Source organism: Lontra canadensis, unplaced genomic scaffold, assembly GCF_010015895.1.
Source record: "Lontra canadensis isolate GAN:19392208 unplaced genomic scaffold, GSC_riverotter_1.0 scaffold57, whole genome shotgun sequence".
Lineage (NCBI taxonomy): Eukaryota > Metazoa > Chordata > Mammalia > Carnivora > Mustelidae > Lontra > Lontra canadensis.
The window spans coordinates 5,451,769-5,472,348 of NW_022631051.1; the positions used below are offsets into that span (position 1 = coordinate 5,451,769).

The window sequence follows — 20,580 nt, forward strand, 5'->3', positions numbered from 1 at the left end:
TTTCCCTGAGCAATACTTTATAGTTTTTAGTGTATAAATCTTTCTTGCATTTCTTTTGCTAAATTATTAGTGTTTTACTCTTTTGGATGCTATTTTAGTTAATTTCTTTATGGATTTTTTATTGCTAGTGTAAGAAATACAGTTGATTTTTATATAGTGATCTTTGTATTCTGTGACCATACTGAATTCATTTATTGGTTCTAAAAGTTTGTGGATTCCTTAGGATTTTCTACAGATGGAATCATGTCTTCTTCATATAAAGATAATTTCACTTCTTTTTCAATATAGATACTTTTTTTTTCTTGCCTGATTGTACTGGTAATCTCTGCCTTTTGATAAAAATGATTGATCCATTTACATTTAATATAATTATTTATAGGGTTGGTTTTATATCTGCCATTTTTCTCTGTGTTCTTTTGTTTCATATTCTTTTTTTGTTTTTCTCCGATCTGTGCTGCCTTTTTTTATTCTAAATATTTTTCAGTGTACTATTTAAATTTCTGATTTCTTAAACTTCTTAAATTTCTGATCTCTTGAATTGTAATCTTAAGAGGTTGCTCTCTGGATTATAATATGCATCTAACTATTCAAAGTTAATATTGACTGAATTCTAATAAAATATAGCAGCTTTGTTCCTGTACAGCTCCATTTCCTCCCCCTTTTTGGTGTATTTATCTATAGATTCAACAACATTTGTTATCAACCCCAAAATAGACTGTTACAGTTTTATTCAGTCTTTTAAAGAAATAAGAAAGGAGAAATATGTATTCATACAGTTCTCTTTGCCTACCAATTTACCAGTTTGGTCACTCTTAATTTCTTCTTCTTTTAGACTCAAGTTACTGTCTGGTTGTTATTTCCTTACAGTCTCTAAGAATTTCAGTATTTACTATAAGACTGATCTTTAGCCATGATTAGATTTCTCAGTCTTCATTGCTCTAGGAATATCTTGGTTTTGCTGTATTTTAAAAACAGCTTTATTGAGATAAAATTCACATACCATATGATTTACTTATTTAAAGTGTACAATTCATAGTCTTTAGTATATTTACAGAGTTGTGCATTTATCTCTACTATTGATTTTAGCATATTTTCACCCAAAAAAGAAACCCCCGTCTGTCCACCAGTGGTCACTCCTCATTCATTTCCCAACTAGCACAGGCCAAGGCAGTCACTAATCTACTTTCTGTCTTTGTGGAATTGCCTATTCTGGATGTTTCATACAAATTGACTTACAGAATTGTGGTCTTTGGTGACTTCTCAAAGGGCAGTTTTGTTGGATATAGATTTCTTAGTTGACTTTTTTAAAGAAAATGAATATCACCCTACTTTCTTGCTTTAACTGTTTCTACTAAGTCAGCTATTGTTTTATACCCTTGTAAAGATGATTTTTTTTTCATTGCGTCTCTCTCTCTCTCTGACTGTCACATGCTTCGGATTCCCCTGTATTCTGTTTGGGGTTTCTTGAGCTACTTATATCTGTAAATTAGTTTTCATGAAATTTGGAGTATTTAATTTACTGATTTTTTTTTCCATCTCACATCTGCTTTTAAACTTTTTTTTTTTTTAAGATTTTATTTATTTATTTGACAGAGATCACAAGTAGGCAGAGAGGCAGGCATGGGGGGCGGTGCAGGCTCCCTGAGAGCCCAATGCGGGGCTCGATCCCAGGACCCTGAGATCATGACCTGAGCCAAAGGCAGAGGCTTAACCCACTGAGCCACCCAGGCTCCTCTGCTTTTGAACATTTCTAATACATTTTCATTCATTGCTTTTCAAATCCAGTATTTCCATTTGGCCCTTTTTGTAATTTTTCTTCATTAGTATTTTTTATTTGATAAGTCATTTTTGTCATACCTTAATTTTTTAAATGTTTTCTTTATAATAACTGTCAAATCTAGTATTTGGGCTTAGAGAGTTTCTACTGAATACTTTCATCCTTGCTTTTTTGTATGTCTTAATTTTTATTGAAAACTGGACAATTTAGGTCATATGCTGTAGCAGTCCTGCAATTCTGGTTCTCATTATTTCCCACCTGAAAGTTGTAACTGTTGCTGAGTTTTTTAATTTATTTATAACAAAGTGTTAGGAATTTATCTGCAGTATATGTCTCAACCACTGGCATCCATTTTTTTTTTTTTTCTTTTTCTTTTTCAGTCTTGCTTCCACAGGGTTATGCCTGTGTCTGTGTAGATTAGTCAGCAGCAATTGATTGGTCAGAGGTTATACTCAAATACCAGGAGCCAGTAAGACTTCCACCTTCTACTGGCAGATTCGCCTATGTGTTGGGGAGTGCATTTATTATTCAGGCATTTTTGTTTTGTTTTAAGATTTTATTTATTTATTTGATGGAGCACAAAGAGGCAGAGCAGCAGGCAGAGGGCGAGGTAGAAGCAGGCTCCCAACTGAGCAATGAACCCAGTGCAGGGCTCGATCCCAGGACCCTGGGATCATGACCTGAACCAAAGGCAAACACTTAACTGATTGAGCCACATAGGTGCCTGCATTCAGGCATTTTTGAAATCTGCCCCGGCATTTACTTTCTGTTGGGCTCATCCAGGTATTCCCTTTGCTTGTGTGCAGTCAAGGATATGTAGAGAACTTGGGCCCTCCCATATTGCCTCTGCCTGTACACACAGTCTCCCAGTCAGTGAGGGATATATAAATTACAACCTTAGGCTAATAAGATTACGTGTTGTGCCCCTTCCAGTTGTTTCCTACCCTGTTTGCTATTTTTATAAACAGTGCAGCTGGGTGTGGGCTTTTCCTTCTATACCAATTCAAGTTACAGTCTCCGTCGACAGAGATGCAGCTTTCATTGCCAGCCCCACCCCAGTAGCACTTCATGCAAGCTAAGCATCAGCCAGGGAATGAAAGCATTCCCCAGGCAAGAATACCAAAGACACTCACTGTTCTTATCCATAGTTAAGCTGTTATTCTTGAGGGGAAAAATGCTTCTCAATTTGTTTGCTTTTTTCAATTTCTAGAGACTCGAAGTGGTTGTTTTTGACAATTGTCTAGATTTATAGTTGTTTCTTGGAGAGGTAAGTTGCCAGGATCTTCGCTCCACCATAGATAGGTTTCCCCAAATGTATTTTAATGCACGAGATGTGACAAATCTTAAGCAGAATGATTTCATTATTAGAGTTATCTAACAAACCTTATATGGGATTCCTAGTGTGTTATGTACTCTTTTATGACCGTAAGAATAAAACAAAAGGTGGTTAAGGCATGATTTAAATCTTTATGAAGACTCTTAACTATACTCTTTCTGTTTGTCTGAAATGTTTTGCCCTCAGGACCCCTTCGGCATAATCAAAGATCCCAAAATGGGGTGCCTGGGTGGCTCAGATGGTTAAGCGTCTGCCTTTAGCTCAGGTCATGATCTCCAGCTCCTGTGATTGAGCCCCACATTGGGTTCCCAGCTCATGGGGGAGCCTGCTTCTCACTCTCTCTCTGCCTCGCCCCCTGCTTGTGCTCTCTCTGTCTCTTTCTCTCAAATAAATAAAATTTAGGGAGGAAATAATCCAAAAAGCTTTTTTATATGTGGGTATATCTGTTGATATTTGCAATATGAGGGGCGCCTGGGTGGCTCAGTGGGTTAAGCCTCTCGCCGTCGGCTCAGGTCATAGTTCTCAGGGTCCTGGGATCGAGCGCCACATCGGGCTTTCTGCTTGGCAGGGAGCCTGCTTCCCCTTCCCTCTCTGCCTGCCTCTCTGCCCACTTGTGATCTCTCTCTCTCTCTGTGTCAAATAAATAAATAAAATCTTTAAAAAATTTTTAAAAAGTATTTACAATATCAGAAATTTGAACTGAGAAAAAATTAAATGTATATTAACTAGTTTAAAAAAAACAGTAAAATTATCACATTTACACACATATATTTTTATGGAAAACAATAATATATTCCAAAACAAAAAATATTAGAAGTGTCCTTTGTTTTGCACATGGCTTTTAATGTCTGATTTAACAGAAGCCTACCAAATTCTCATCTGCTTCTGCATGCAGTATATTTAGATATCACTTGTCATGTCGGCTCTAGAAAACTCTGGTATGTATTCTTGAGAGAATGACCAAGGTGCAGTAACAGCTTAGGATTATTGTGAGCATATTTCTGACCTTGCAGATCCTCTGAAATGGTCTCAGGTACCATACTTTGAGAATTGCTCTACCATTTTATGAAGCACATTATTGGAAGTACTGAGTATACAATGATGGGACAAAACGGAAGTATTGAGTGTACAGTGATGGGACAAAAAGGAGAGAAGCAGTCAGCTGTAGAGAGTTCAGGAATGGTTTCACAATAGAAAAGATAATATGCATTCTCAAGGATGGATGAATATGTGGCTAGCAGGAAAGTGGAAGCAGAGGGACAGTCCAAGATGTAAAAAAGACATGAATCTGAACATTACAGTAGTATATATAAAATTAAGATGTAGCCTGTGGATGATGGAGGGTAGGAGATGAACATTAGACAGGGGCTGGTTCATTATGGCCTTATGTGTCTTGCCAAGGAACTTGAAATTTGTTCTGTAGCCATTGAGTCAAAAGGGAAGGGCCATGGTAGAGAGCAGTTAGTTTTACTTTAAAAATCTAAGCAAAGGCAGTCTGGACAGTGGCTATGGGGGTAGAAGTTGGCAGATCTAAAAGATGCTGAATGAATTAAACTTGAGCATGTAGAAGGAGTAATCTGCGTCCACCCTGAGGTTGATTGAATTATTATTCCCTGAGAAAGAATCCAAGAAAGGAAATGGCTTGTTTTGAAAAGAATGTTTGGTTTGTACTTGTTGGGTTGGCCACTGGCACATCCAACTGGAAGTATTAATAGGCAGTTCGATATAAATCCAGAGCTCAAAACAGCTCATTGGAGATAAATATATGAGGATTGGTAGAAAAGTAACCTTATCATTATGGAGATGTCACCCAAAGAGAGTGGAGTGAGAATGGGGGAGATACACCCTGAGGAATTCAAATCCTTCAGGAGTCATCAAGAGACAGGAGATGAGGACAGAGAGAATCAGGAGAGGCTAAGCAGAGAATAGCTAAGGGTGTCTGTCTGTATGCCACATTCCACAAAGGTTAACAACAGGAAGGGTGAGGCCATTGGATTTTCAGTTGAGATACCTAAAAATGACTTTGCTTGGTAAAAGTAATTTCAGTAGAGTTGTAGGGACAGAATGCAGTGCTAGATTTGAGGAGATGGTTAGAACTTTTATTTCTACATGTTTGAATATAGTAAAGGTTGCATTTGTGAAATTGCATCTGGACTGCTTGATATCATTTTGGGGGTTGAATTTATATGGCTGAACTTGTTAAAACTGTTATTCTTCCTAGGTACTCTGTATGTATCTTTTGAAAGCTGCCACTAAATCTACAGTAATGGCTAAGCATTGTTTTCATAAAAGTGTAGAAACAGCTAGCAAAAAACACTTTTCACTAACATACTTCTATTAAAAGCATTGCTTTGGTAAGTTAAGAATTCTTATTAATCATTAGATTTATACAGTAAATCGGAAGAATAATACAGACTATTAGGTTTTTCATTTATTAATTTTTGGCTTACTCGAAGTGATAAATGTAACTTCTCAATCTCTCTGTTCAATCACTCAATACTTTTTCAAGATCGCATACTTGTTTATTTGGGTAAGGGTCAGAAACTTCTGAGGCAATGTGCACGGTATTGCTCATTGCCATGTTTTAGGATTTCTGATCAGCTTGTCTTGGAAGTTGTTGAAAGTGATTTTTTTCAGTTTTAAATAGATACTTAACTTAGTGAGTGAGTGAGTGGCCTTGAAGCCAGCCTCAAGCTTCTGAGTTTTTTAAACTTTCATATAGTTTTGGAAATGAATATACAGTTGTTCTGATAGAAACCTTCTTTACAGTTTAATATAACACAGACTATTGCTGTTTTGAGATCCTACCTTAATAAAATGACCTGAACCAAGATTTAATTTCTTTTTTTTTTAAAGATTTTATTTATTTATTGACAGAGATCACAAGTAGGCAGAGAGGCAGGCGGAGAGAGAGAGAGAGAGAAGCAGGCTCCCTGCTGAGCAGAGAGCCCAATGCGGGATTTGATCCCAGGAACCTGAGATCACGACCTGAGCCGAAGGCAGTGGCTTAACCCACTGAGCCACCCAGGTGCCCCAAGATTTAATTTCTTAAATGTGCTTAAGTAGAGCATAATTTAAAGTAATAATCACATTGTATAGCAATATACATTTAATTTAAGATGTTTTCATTACCTCATTAAATATCACAATAGGAGTTCATCAGAAATGTCTGCTCATAGTTCTTTAAGTATTTTATCCTTTCAGTGCTAATCTGTGGCATTTTCCCCATTGATTAAGTTTAGAAATTATTTTGTACTGTTTTCAGCTATAAGTTAGTATTTATAATTTGTAAAAAAAAAAAAAATCTTTGATAAAACCTTCTATGAATATCTAAAATCTAGGTTAAATTCATGAAGTGTGAGAGTGGATATTAATCATTTAATCTGCTAAGTAGCTGTCTTATCTTTTTCATCAACATAATTCAGACCTTCATTATTTTATATCTAAGTGATAATAGAGAAATTTTTATTTTACTATTCAAGTAATATAATACATGTTGTAGAAAGACTAGAAAATACATAGAAGAATAATGAAATAGAAATTGCCTTGTAAAAAACCATCAAGAATCTGAGATTGTATTGCACCCTATCCTACTTGAAAGCTAATCAGTTTCATGGATGCTGGCAGGAGATACCAGACTTTTGAATGGGATATAAAAGAAAGTTAATTTCTCATAACAATAGCAGTCGCTATCTATCAGCAGTTGTGCCTGTAACCGGAGCCCTATTTCCCACAAGGGGATGCAGTCAGGTGACAACTACAGATATGGGGTGGGATGGGGGTGGGGGTTGCAGATGTTTGCAGCACAGGAGAGAACCCCAAATCTTTTATAAAGGATGGTAAGTTACCTGACTTACTCCCCCTAAAGGGAGAAATTATTTGTTATACAGAAGAGTAAACAGATCTGCCCTTTGCTGCAGGGGGAGATACTACCTTCCAAGGCTGTATAGATGTTCTGAAAAGGATAGTCCAGAACAAAGGGAGTTTTTAAGATATGCAAGAGAGCCATGGAGAATTCTAACACACAAGTAGTGCCATTACCTACAGATGGCTCTTCATATTTTGGGTTGTGTCCTTCAAGAGTTTTCTATTTTCTATTTTTTTCTTAAGTGGTAAATTTTTATCTCTTCTTTTTCCCATCTTACTGAGTTGGTAAAAGCTACCAGTATATTGTCTGACAGTAACAGTGATAGAAGGTCATTCTCATCTTGGCCATTGATTTTTGTTGTCAGTGTTCATTAACGTATATTAGGCCCCAGATGTTTACATTGATTTCATTACTGTGTATGGCAGCTGTTGTATGTTACTGAAAGAATAGTATTAACATAAATGAAAGAGACTTAAAATATTTTAAAACAATCTAAGACTCCTAGACTTTTCTGTGTCATGGATATGGAAGAAAAATGTGCCAGTGATTTGGTCCTGGATTGATAGAGTATTAATACCATTTGGTTATATAAAAATTTTAAGACAATTGGACATAACTATTTATTTTCAAAGTTTCTTTCCCCAGATCAGAAAATAATTTTTAAAGTGTTGAAGAGTCTCACGAAAACCTTTGTTCAAGTAATAATTCTGAGGATTAATTTTTATTTTACATAGAACAGAACTGGTTGGTAGCAGTTACAAATATTCACACTAATCACCATATTGCAGAGGAGAGTGTGATCAGTATGTTCTTGTGAACATTTTTCACTTAACATGTTATCAAATTGTTTCTTTTAGCTTGTTCTATGGCTCGGAACAGTATCTTTACTTACACAGGTGCAAGGGAAAAGGGATATCTTCATGTTTTTCTTAGATTGCTTTATTAATAACAAAGACTCCTATTTCTAAGGCAAGTCTCTAGAATTTTTTTGGTTAATCTTTGTATTAATCATGCCTCTTTATTTCTGATGCTTTGACATCTGGGGCCTCCTGACTCAGGGGAGACTGCTACTTCCAGGGCTAGCCAGTTCCCAAGGATAGTGAACAACTCTCTTATGACAAGCATTTCATAATGCAGACCAACCAGAGCCCAAACCCAGCTACCATCTGTATCCAGCTCTCCCACTCTGGGCCACTGTCCCCCTGCCCTAACAAAATAAATCACACTAGAGCTGGGTACCAGACAGTAAGAGAAACAGCACCCATAGCCCAGAAATGGCCGACATTACTCAGAAGAGCCAATCCTGAGCCACTTACTCTGCCTTGCCTTTTCTTTCCTGAGGAAACCACAATAAAAGCTTTTCCCCATGTTTCCCTTCTCTCCTCCTGCCTCCCAACCCACCTTGTTGCTACCCTTTGTGGCCCTGTGTAGTGTGGCATGTCCCTTCTTGAGAATTGTGATTAACAAACTGTCTTTTCAGTAGCGGTGTTCGCCTTATCTGTTGGCTTCACTGTACCTGAGTAATAATAAAACTTGCATTTTAAAACAACTGTATAAACTTTCACATGCGTGTGAAACTCGTTATCATTGGCCGAAGTGGAAAAACAGCTCAAGAGGTTTAACTTTATAACTGAGAAATAAATAATACGAGGCTGTTATTCTTCAGTAATCTTTACCAGTTAAGATATAAGGAAATCACGTTCTCTTCCTGATTTTGCTAATAGATTTATCAAAAATGAATGTAGACTCTGTCAAAATGTTATTTTTGTCACCTGTTAAGATCATTGTATAGTTAAAATCTTTTGATACTGTAAATTGTCTTAAGTGATTCTCTAATAATGAACTATTCTTGTATTCTTTGGGTGAACCCTGCTTGATTATAATCTGTTATCTTTCTAAATTCTAAGACACTAATCTGATTTGACAGTTTATTTGGGATATTTTGTTTTTGTGTTTATTTCATGAGCAATTTAGTTTATAATTTCTGTCTTGTATTCCCTTTGGTATCAGTTTTATTTCAGACTTATAAGATGGATTGTTGCTTTTTATCATACCTTCATACTGTAGTATTATCTCCATGACATGTGAAATATCTGTCCCTTGAATTTTTTAAAATCTCTCTTAAAATCTTCTGGGCTAGGTACTTTTTTAAACTTAGAATCTTTAGCTATGGAGTTACGGTCTTCTGTGATCATTGGTCTGTTCAGGTTTTCTATTTCTTTCCTGAGCCAATATTTAGTAATGTATGTTTTCCAAGAGAATAGTCTATTTTCCAGGCCTCTTGAATTTTTGGTAGTATAAAAATGAATACAGTATTTTTTGATAACTTTTTAGTAACTCCCCTGGGGGTTTGATTTTATTGATTAAATTTGACTTTTAGAAAAAGCACTGTTAAATTTTTTATGCCTCTTCTTCCCCCTCTTCCTTCATTTTCTGTCTTGGGTTGAGAGCTGGTATCTTCTGCAATCTGAATCTACTTGTAATTGGCTTCTGAGAGTCTCTATTATTATTATATCATTTATTATCATATCACTATTTAAAAAAATATTTTATTATTTGAAAGATAGAGAACAAGCAGAGGGGAGGGGTAGAGGGAGAGCTGACTCCCTGCCTGCCAAGCAGGGAGCCCAGTGCAGAACTTGATCCTAGGACCCCAGGATCATGACCTGAGCCAAAGGCAGATGCTTAACTGACTGAGACACCCATATCACTATTCTTTTAAGCTCTCCTGCTAAGGTGATATGGCTTAGTTCTTAGTATCTAGCAGGTTTTTCACAAAGGAGTCATTATAGCCCAGTTTATATGTGCAGTGCCATGTCAGATATTTGGATTATAAATGTGAACTTGATAATGGTTGTAGACTGTGAAGGTAGGATACTCACCTGAATGGGTAGTCACAGGATATTAACAAAGCACAATATGTTTAATTATATCCAGAATCACTTTTTCATATTTATGTATTTGTTCATTGATCTATAGTACACTTACAGAGTTTTATTCAAGATACTTCTTTTTTTTTTTTTGTTATTTTAAAATTTTGTCCTTAAGTAAAAGCAGGGGGAGTGTGAGACAAGTTAATTAATGTTGAATTTGTTGCTACTGGGTCTTGAATACCTTGAAGACAGTGGTTTATAATACGTCTCTACTTTTGTATATATTTGAAAATTTTCTTCATAAATGTTTTAATACTGTATTGCTTAGCTAATATTGTTACAACTTTATTCATATTTGATTTTTAATAGAGTAAAGACAAGATTGCATCATATAGTAAAACTCCAAAAATTGACCGAAGTGATGTGGGCAAGGAGATGAAAGAGAAATCATCCATGAAACGTAAACTTCCTTTTACCATTAGCCCATCAAGAAATGAAGAACGAGATTCAGACACAGGTAGAATAATTTGTTGTTCTCTGGTAAAATCTTAATCATTCTTTTCCTATGATTTTCTTCATAACATTCTCTTTGCACCCATTTTATAGAGAAATACTGATATTTCAGTATGTCAGATACACCATTTTGGGGCAGAAATTGATACATTTCTCACCCAAACATGATTTCTAAACAGATAACAACAGTTTGCTTCTTTGCTTACTCTCAGCTTTGTTACAGATCTCTTACCACTTTCAGAACTTAATTTCCTGGGGAGCATTTCAGTGATGAAGATTTACTGTGATAGCATAGGATATGTCAGAGTTGCAAAAAAGTTGTTGAATTTTTGTGGACACGCTATTGAACCCACCAGAGAAAACAGTGTAGGCATTTTAGCTTCAGAAGTGAATCCAAAATGTGCCCTCCCCCACCCTGAAAAAAAATTACTAAGATTTACCTCTTAAGCCCAATTCATGGTACTTTTTTTCCTCAAAACTCTCATATGTCAGGAATGATCCTTGACATTAGTCAGTCCCAGTTATTCACAATAGATTAAAATGTCATTATCACTATTTATAAATCACTAGATTGTGTTGTACCCTGAACTAATTATTTCTTGAAACTAATATAAACTTCAGTGTTCGTTATGTATTTATCATAATTGTTTTATCCCTTGCATGAAGTACTAATAGCGAACTGTTTTTAAGAATGTTTCAGCTTCACTCACAAGAAGTGTCCTAGTCTGAGTTTATGTACAGAGATTTTATTCTACTTATACTTTCCTAGCCATCTTAATCATCAGTATGGAAATGATCTTGACTCTGGAATCTGAAAATACTATAAAGATGTTTGAAGTGCCCTATGCTAATATAGCTTTAGAAAGTCCTTAATTTTTATCATAAGCTTTTAATTAGGTAGGCCTCCTTTTGTGTATTTTGCTCTCTCTCTTAGCTTGAATTACAAATTCTTCTTAAACATGGCATTTTTAATCCTTTAAATTGTTTTTTGCAGTGATTAAGATATTTTGTGCTTTGCTCATTTTAAGTTACACTGATGTCTAGAGAGTCAGTCTTTTTTCCTGAAGAGTGACTCCTTATCCTTAAGCAGTATTCTCAAACAATTAGTTGATCACTTAGCTGAGAAGGTGTATAATGTGCCTTTAGATAGATAGGATTTAACTTTTCTCATATTTTCTCCCTGGAAGTCCTTTTGTCTGTCATTTTTAAAGTACTTGCATTAACCAGGTTTTGTTTTCCAGTGACAGTGATATTTCTACTAGTAATTGAAGAGGGATTTAGATAAATTCAAAGAATGTTAATATATTTTTAGAGGTAAATAAGATTTCAAAATAATAAACTTTCCATGAGAACCTTGTTATCCGATCAGCTAGATTATTTGTCTTTTGTTTATTGTAGAATAAAGGAGAAAATGTTATTTAGGAAGGCACAAAGTTTAAGCACTGAATAAACATAATCTAATTCATATTTTATTAACTAGATTATATACTTTTTCCCTGCTACAATTTTTCCACTACTTGAATGTAGCAGAATGTTGCAGCTCTCTCTCATTAAGGTTATTTCGTAACAAACTCTTACATATCTTTTGGAAAAGTCATATGCTAACACTAAACAAGATTTTAGTGGATTTAAACATATTTTTGCTAGGCTAAATTTATAACTTTTCATAAAAAGTAGATGTAGGCTTTAGATTTGCATGTGCGCACACACACACACACCTCAAAGCATTAATAAGGATTTCCACAGGCCCAAAGCAAAATGTCTTATTTACAATCCATCTGTCTTATTTTCATAATTAAAAAAAATAATATAGAATCCAAGGTAACCATCAAGGGGTATTTTTCATATGAAAGATAATTATAGCACTAAGCCCAGCATTTGACATTGATCTTTTTTATAAAATGTACTATATTTTAAATGATTGTTTTAAATTATAAAGATATAAAGGGGGAAATATTTACAACATACATGACAATCCTTGTTTCTGAATATATTTAGTATTTAAAGGTCTCTGAAATGTGAAGAGAAAACAATGAGAAAATGGAAAAAAGATAAAAGCAAGTAGTTGAAAACAACAGAATTGCTCTTGGCAAAGAAATATGTCTCAAAAATTTATCCATAGTAAAGAAATACAATATATAACAACTGACTAAATTGTTGGCCTAAATAGCGCCAGACGGTCACTGGCCAGAAATAGGAACAAACTTTAGTTGGTCTAAATAATAGGAATATTTTGTTGGAGGTAAATATGAAAATATTTATCCAAAACTAAAGTTTGCTAACATTTGACTTTTTCTCTGTTTTGGGATTTAATCTATGTAAGTAATTGATGACAGTGGAAATTATCTTTGTGTGCATTTATTTCTACTTCATTTATAATGGCAAAAATAAACCCAGGAAAATAGTATTAGGTAATAGTTTGTTCAATTATGGTAAATCTAGTGAAGAAATACAATTTTTACTCTTAAGAATAACCTTGTAGAACAATACATGAAATGGAAAGATGTTCATAGCATACAGAATTTAAAAATAAGTTATGAAATAATATGTGCTGTTTGATTGCATTAAGAGTCATATTTTGTATATTTATATTTGTATTTATGTATACCCAGGGCATATATTAACGTACATCTTGAAAGATTAGATTGTTTAAAAGACTGTTTCACTGTAGAACTAAGCCTAAACCTAGTGGGTGTATTATGAGCCCAGAACAAAAATGTAAATATTGAATATAAACCCTGACTTAGGTTAAATAAAAGAGGTAGGGAATTGGGAATAAGGAGAAAATGTTAGCAATGCTACTCACCTTATCTCTTATAGCCAGGGAATAACTGTTGTTGTCTACAACTGAAATACATCGTTTTTAGAAATAATTACTTAAAAATTTTAATCTTTATTTAAAGTTCTTTCATAAATTTATGTGTTTGTATTTTAGTATATGATATATCTTTTTTTTTTTTTTTTTTTTTTTTTTTTATTTGAGAGAGAGACTGTGAGAGAGAGCATGAGTGAGGAGAAGGTCAGAGAGAGAAACAGACTCCCCGCGGAGCCGGGAGCCCGATGCGGGACTCGATCCCGGAACTCCAGGATCATGACCTGAGCCGAAGGCAGTCGTCCAACCAACTGAGCCACCCAGGCGTCCCTAGTATATGATATATCTTTTAGTGAAGAAGCAATTTCTTTAATTTCTTCCTTCCTTCCTTCCTTTCTTTCTTTGTTTCCTTTTTTTAAGTGAATTCTGTGCCCAGTGTGGGGCTTGAATTCATACTCTGAGATCAAGAGTAACCAGCTAGGTGCCCTAGTTTCTCTTACGTTGGATTAAGATAAATCTTTCAGCTTTTTATTTTTAAATAGTATACATATATTTTTCTATTTGTATATGAATCGATCACTCCCCCCCAACCCCTGCCAGTTCCTTTTTTTATATATATATTAGAGAGATGCTTGGAATAATGCTCGCTAGATGTTAATATTTTATTTCCAGGATTTGGGAGCATTTTTACTTTCTCTGTTTTTTTTGTATGGCTTGAATTTTTAAAATGAGCATAATTATTTCTGTAAAACACATTTTTTTTTTAAAAGATACTCATACTATTCAAAGAAGGCTCAGTGGTTACCAAAATCAGCAATAATGCCAGGATAAGTCATTCATAGTCTTTATTTTGAGATACCCTTGGTGTGTCTTAAACTTCCTAATTCTTAATTGTTTAATATTTATTAATTTTTTAAAAGATAACTGTTGGGGCACCTGGGTAGCTCATTAGGTTAAGCCTCCAACTCATGATTTCAGCTCAGGTCATGGTCTCAGGATCATGAGATCAAGCCCCACATTGGACTGTGCACTCAGCATGGAGTCTGCTTGTGATTCTTTCCCTCTCCCTCTCCCCCTCCGCCCTCAAGTAAATCTTATTTTTTAAAAAGTTAACACTGTAAAAAAAAAAAAAAAAGTAATTGCTTGACTAGACAAAATTTGGGGGAAAATTAGAGCATAATTTGATGTCATGGATCCTTAGAGCTATATCATACTACTATCATAACTACTACTACTACTATTTATTTCAGCAAATCTCTAATATATCTGCTTATTGTCATTTCAGTATCTATTCCATGCTGTCCTATCTTATCAGAGAATTCCCATAAATTTTGTCCCATGAAATGTTAAGGGGCCAATATATAGAGTGACTTATTGCACCTGTGGAAGCAACTATTTATCTAGAAGACAAATTATTCCTTATACCTACAGCTTTTTTATCACTTACTTTTAGCTTTTGTAAGTTAATTATAGTTAAAATAGAGGTAAATTATAGTATAGTGTTTATTATCAGAGGCTTTGGAGTCTGACAGACCAGTGTTGAGTCCCTGTTCAGTTCCTGTTAGCCCTGGCCAAAAAATTTGAGCCCTTTATAACTCTGATTTTCTCATCTATAAAGTGCATGAGACACCATCTTCAGAGAACTGTGATCTTTAAGTGACATAACCTATAAAAGTCAGTTTGTGATATGTTAATTAAAACAAAACTGACTAACACTGGCTTAAACAGATTGGATTTTTTTAATCTAATGTAATTAGGTTACATTACCAAGCATAAGCAGTCCAGAGTTGGTATAAGTAGTTCAGTAATGCCATCAGGGACTGAGATGTTTTTGTTGTTCTGCTCTCTCAGCCTGAACTTGTACGTGGGCTTTTTTCTTAATATTTTGCTTTATAGTCACACAAATATTTTGCTTCTTCCTGCGCAGAAAGTAGGAGAGGAAGGACCAATGACAAAAGTATCTTTCTTGCAATGAGACTTTGCCTTTTTATTGCTGAAACAACATCCCTAGGAACTCTTCTGCCTGCATCTCATTGATTAGGCTATCCGAGTTGCAGGGGAGTCTGGAAGGTTAACTACTTTTAGCTGGGCATATTGTCACCCTAATCAAAATTGAAGTATTTCTGTTAAGAAGGAGAGAATGAATATTGGGTAGGCATCTCACAATACTGACACTGTATGTAGTTTTTAGTATGATAGTTAATAACTGAAAATTGTTACCTATAATAGTTATTAATGTTTCTACCTAAGTCACCTTTATTTCTGCATTGCTAATCAAAAAATCATACTTCTTTTCTAGTCTAATGGCATTCAAGGGGAAGCCACAATCCCTTGATACGAAAATACTAAACAGCTTTCTTGAGGGTACACGTGAGAGTCACTTTTTGGCCTTCAAACTAAATTTGTGATTATTTTGTTACGAAAAGTGCCATCATGAGCATCCTTGCAGATTGTATTTTTATTATACCCTGAATTCTTTCTTATTCATTCTCAGGAGTGGGATTACAGGATTACAGGTTAAATATTTCTATGATTTTTTCCAAAATAATATATAGTGGTACAAAGCCGTCAGAGCTGTATGAATATTCTTTAACCTCAAATACCATTGGGGGCACATGCTTTTCTTTAGGTTTGATAGATCCAGTGTTCTACAGAGGTAAATCAGTGGTACTTCATCATTTTAGTTTGTATGTTTAAATAAGTAGAAAGATAAAATGTCCTTCACTTTTTTATAAAAATACTTGTTCTCTCTTCATAAGCATTACTTAATTACTTACTAATTTTTTTCTTTTGGCATGTATAGAGAATGCGGCATGAGAAAATCCAAAGAGGCACAGAATGATCTGTTTCCAAAGTCCATGGTGGCAGTTCTGGAGCATGTTTACATGTTTTAAACTAAATCTTCTCTGCCATCCAGCCTTAGAAGTTCTGTTTTCCTGAAGCCATTGAAGGATTTACCCTGTTTAATAGAACTCAGACAATTTTGGAGAGAGGAACTTTTTTTTTTTTTTTAATAGAATTTTCTGGGGTTCTTTTATTTTAAAAGCAGTAAGAAATTATAAATACTTTGGAAAATTCTAAAAATACAGGGAAGAAAAAATCACCCATAATTTTACAGCCTATTAATTTGGTTAACACTTAAATGTATGTTACCCCAATTATATACATAACGTTTTTATCCACAAACTTGAGCTCATGTTATATATACCCTATTTTTTCATTTTAACATATTAAGTATTTTTCTTGAAGTAATTTAAACTTTTGTACAATATACCACTCTGTAGATGTAACCTAAGGTATTGTTTTCCCTTGAGTATTTAAACCAATCATCTATGGTTGGATATTGATGATGTTTACATGTTCTTTTCCATTACAAATAACATTACAGTAAATGGCATTTAATAAAAATTTTTGTGCCTATCTATGATTAATGAAGATACATTTCTCTTACAACTGGAACTTTGGATTAAAAAAAAAATTAAACCTTGGGGCACCTGGGTGGCTCAGTGGGTTAAAGCCTCTGCCTTCAGCTCAGGTCATGATCCCAGGGTCCTGGGATTGAGCCCCACATTGGGCTCTCTGCTCAGCAGAGAGCCTGCTTGAGAGAGGAACTTTTTTAAAAAGGAAACAAATATAATTTTTCTGGTAACTACGTTAAAGTAGCAAATAAAATCAGTATAATTTGCTTAATAAGGATGATCACCTTTTGGTGGTTTGCATGGAGATTACTTATTACAGATTTTCTTTTGTTCCTCCCCCATCTTTAAAACTTTTACTTTAAAAATTTTCAAATATACAGTGCAAACCTTTTTAATCATTTTTTATTTTTTTCTCTTACTCTCTTGCAACCTTAAACAGAATATTAAAAAGAGGGCTTTTAAAATACAAGTATTATTTGTCTTGCTTGCTGCAGAGAACATAGCAGGGAGAGAGAATTGCTCTGCTTACTACTCAGCGTTTTACAAAAACCTCATAGGGTGTACTGGTCTCAATATAATGCAGAGGGAAAAGTGGGTAAATCAAGGGACAAGATACGGAAGCTTTTACTTCAGCTCCTGAATTAAATCTTAGTAGAACAGTCATTCAGATGCACCAAGTATAAACATACTTATTTGAGTAAAAGCCAAAATATGTATGGAGTCAGAGTGGATTAATTTACTACCGAAGGAAGATCTGAATAAACTATTATACCACTATATTAATGAATATAATTTAAAGTTCAGTTTAACCATTGGGTTTTTTTTTTTTTTAAGATTTTATTTATTTATTAAAGAGAGAGAGAGAAAACAAGCAGGCAGAGTGGCAGGCAGAGGCAGAGAGAGAAGCAGGCTCCCACTGAGCAAGGAGCCTGTTGCGGGACTTGATCTGAGGACCCTAGGATCACAACCTGAGCGTAGCAGCGGCCCAACCGACTGACCCACCCAGGCATGCCTTAACCATTGTGCTTTAATCTGTCACAGTAATACATCTGCTTTCAGTAACCCATTTAATTAGATTTGTTGGCTCAACTTATTGGTTGCTGCTTTTTCTTTTCTTTGCAGTATATGGGGGCCATTTTTGCTTGTCTTCAAAATGAAATATCAAATATTCATCATGGAATTTTTCTAGTTGCTAACTTAATGTGTTCAGTTTTGAAATAGAAGCGTTTATTGAAAGGCTTGTCATTGAATCCATTTACCCACTTGGCTTAGAATTGGCCTAAATGTTATTTTATCAGTCATTTCTTTCAGTTGAGTGAGCCTTCTCATCACTAAATTTGCAGGTTTATTTTTAAAAGTTTCAAATACTATGTTTTATTCCCTAAATGGTTTCTTTTTTTCCAACACTTGTTTCTTTATTCTTAACTGAACTCATGAATAAGATCTATAATAATGATTTCAGAAAGAAAAGTGTATGTCAATAAGTTGAGTATATGAGGAACAAAATAATATTGTGTTAAAATGGCATATTGTTTACAAGTAAATGTCTATGCTCTGGCCATACTGCTAGAAGTCAACTGGAAATATTTTTACTTGTCATAAATTGTTAGGCAGAATTCCATATTCTTAGCTGATAAACTTTGTTCTGATATTAGGCTGCTTTCTCTCTAAGAGGTCTTATGTAGTGCTCATTGCAGTAATTCATACCACTCAAATGTATATAATTTGTAGAAAGGTCTATGGTCTAGAGTGATAGTGCTGTCCAAAGTATTCATTGTCTTCTGAGTAGTTTGGCATTCATAGAACAAAAAGGGTTTATTCACGTCCTTTATTCAGGTTTTCTAAAGACAAATTCTAAGCAGAAAAACGGTAATAGAATATCGCCTCTTTTATCATATTCAAAGAATGAAAAAATACATAGCCTCAAAGGAGGTATCTTTTAATAAGCAGCATCAGTAATAACCTATTATTACAAACTGCATGGTTGACTTTCTCAACTTTAATATGCCAGTTGAAAAAACTGAAATCTTAGCCAAACTGAAATCTTCAGCCAAACCTGTGTTTTAAATGTGCTTTTGGCTTTTCTTTAAAAGTTATCTTTTGGACAAACAATGATAGATCATTGATTAACTAGTGATCTTTTGAAAAATGTTGGTTTGTTGAATTCTGCATTTCCCTTCGTGTGCTTTTTTTCTTTTCTCCTGTCTCTTCTCATTCTGTAGATTCAGATCCAGGACATACAAGTGAAAATTGGGGGGAGAGACTTATATCTTCTTACAGGACATACTCAGGTAATTAGATTATCAGGGGCACCTGTTTAGACAGTGGTTTCTTTCACATTTACAAGTAATTATTGTACTATAAATAACTTCCTTTCACACCAGTATATAGATCTTTGGTTAAATAAGTGAACTTATATGAGCGGCACTGAATTTTCCAGTTTTTGTTTGAGGTATCTAGTGCATCATATCCAACACATGCTGTGTGTGAACATTATAAGCAGGAGTACTTTGTATCACCACTCAGTAGTTGTATAGCACAACTTGTGGGCCACCATTCATCTAGAAAAGAATATAAAAGTTAGCCCGTTGGCAGTGTAGCAATCCCTATGGGAAGATACCCAAGGTCCTTGATCTCTTTTGCTCTCAACTTTTCATACGATATACGAAGTCTTCATAAGATATACCAAGTGTATTGGTCTTGATAAACAGTGCCATCTTAGGCTTTAATTATGCAGTGTTGTTGTTTTTTTTTTAATTTTTTGAATTTTTGGTTGAACTATCTTTAGTCTATTGACTTCGCTGCCCATGTTGAATTTAACAGTGGATTAAAACAGCAGCTTTCCTGGAGAAATGGCCATTACCATTAACTGTGTTGGAATAGCTTTATTCGTGGCACCAGGTATTATGCTTCATAATTGCTCCAGATAGAAGAATACAGGAGAATATATATAAATACTGTCTAGTATGTGAAACTAATTAATTGTTTTGATTATCCTTTTTTTTAATGGGCTTACATTTTTATCTCTTAACTTTTTTATGATGTAAAATATTATTTAGTCCCTGGGTGTCCAAGTGTCCAGCTTTCAGCATATGACGTTTAGATATAAAAACTTGAAAGAAACCTTCTGCTTAGGTATAGTTTTTATTATTTTATAAATTTGTGGGGTTTGGGTAAAGGTGGTATAAAACTAAATAATTATTTTTAAAATTATCCTGAAAGCTATTAATTGAGCTGATAAGTCTATAGTATTTGATTATCAAAATTTTAAAAAAGCCTACACTTACTGTGGAGTTAAGTATACTTTTCTAACACCAGAACTCCCCAAGGCCTGGGTGTACCTGAAAGAGCTATATGGGATGAAACCATTCATGATTTGAGTATCAGTGCTGGAAATCAAAAGATACACACACCTCTGACTTTTAGAGATATGTGTAGCTGCTTTAGAACTGGGGAGCAAGGATGGCATTTTTTCTCAGAATGGAAATACACACATCCCAGTTGAGTTACAGCTCCATTGCTCCATTCCTTCCACAGTGACTGCTTTGTGGGAAAGTATCACATTCTTTCATTTCTGAGACACTGGATTATGAGCCAGTTCCCCAAGAAAGAAATTGTGTCTCTTCTACCTAATGTACTCTACACTTGAGATGTGACAGTGTTGACCTTTCTGTTTATTTTGACAAGTCCTGAAAAGAAAGCATTAATTTTCACGATTACAAGACAGAGACATCTCTGTATTTCTTAAGTTTCTCTGAACCCTGAAATAAAGAATTTTGGGTTGTTGAAAATCCATTTCTCTGTTTTTCTTTAGTCTTAAGTAAAGCACTTGGATTTTTCTTTAAAAATCTCTTGAATGGCTCAGTGGAATTTCAAGTCTGTAGGAGACTGTGCTAAATGATCACTTGTCAGTATTCCTGCATTTAAATTTTAAAATTCTGACCCATTATTTGGACAAATAAATAAATAAATCTATATTTGA

At 34.6% G+C, this 20,580-nt stretch overlaps 1 protein-coding gene across 4 annotated transcripts in view; it reads left to right on the forward strand.

Annotated features, from left to right (window-relative positions):
- Positions 1–20,580, forward strand: part of ANKRD12 (ankyrin repeat domain 12) — a 131,115-nt gene that overhangs the window by 39,041 nt on the left and 71,494 nt on the right. For 2 of the 4 annotated variants that reach the window (XM_032875747.1, XM_032875746.1), the window contains exons 3-4: positions 10,224–10,371; positions 18,821–18,889. In XM_032875747.1, the coding sequence (XP_032731638.1) occupies positions 10,224–10,371; positions 18,821–18,889 (217 nt within the window). Of the gene's footprint in view, positions 1–5,444; positions 5,468–10,223; positions 10,372–18,820; positions 18,890–20,580 lie in introns of those variants that run through there. The other 2 variants (XM_032875749.1, XM_032875748.1) reach the window with 2 other exon arrangements.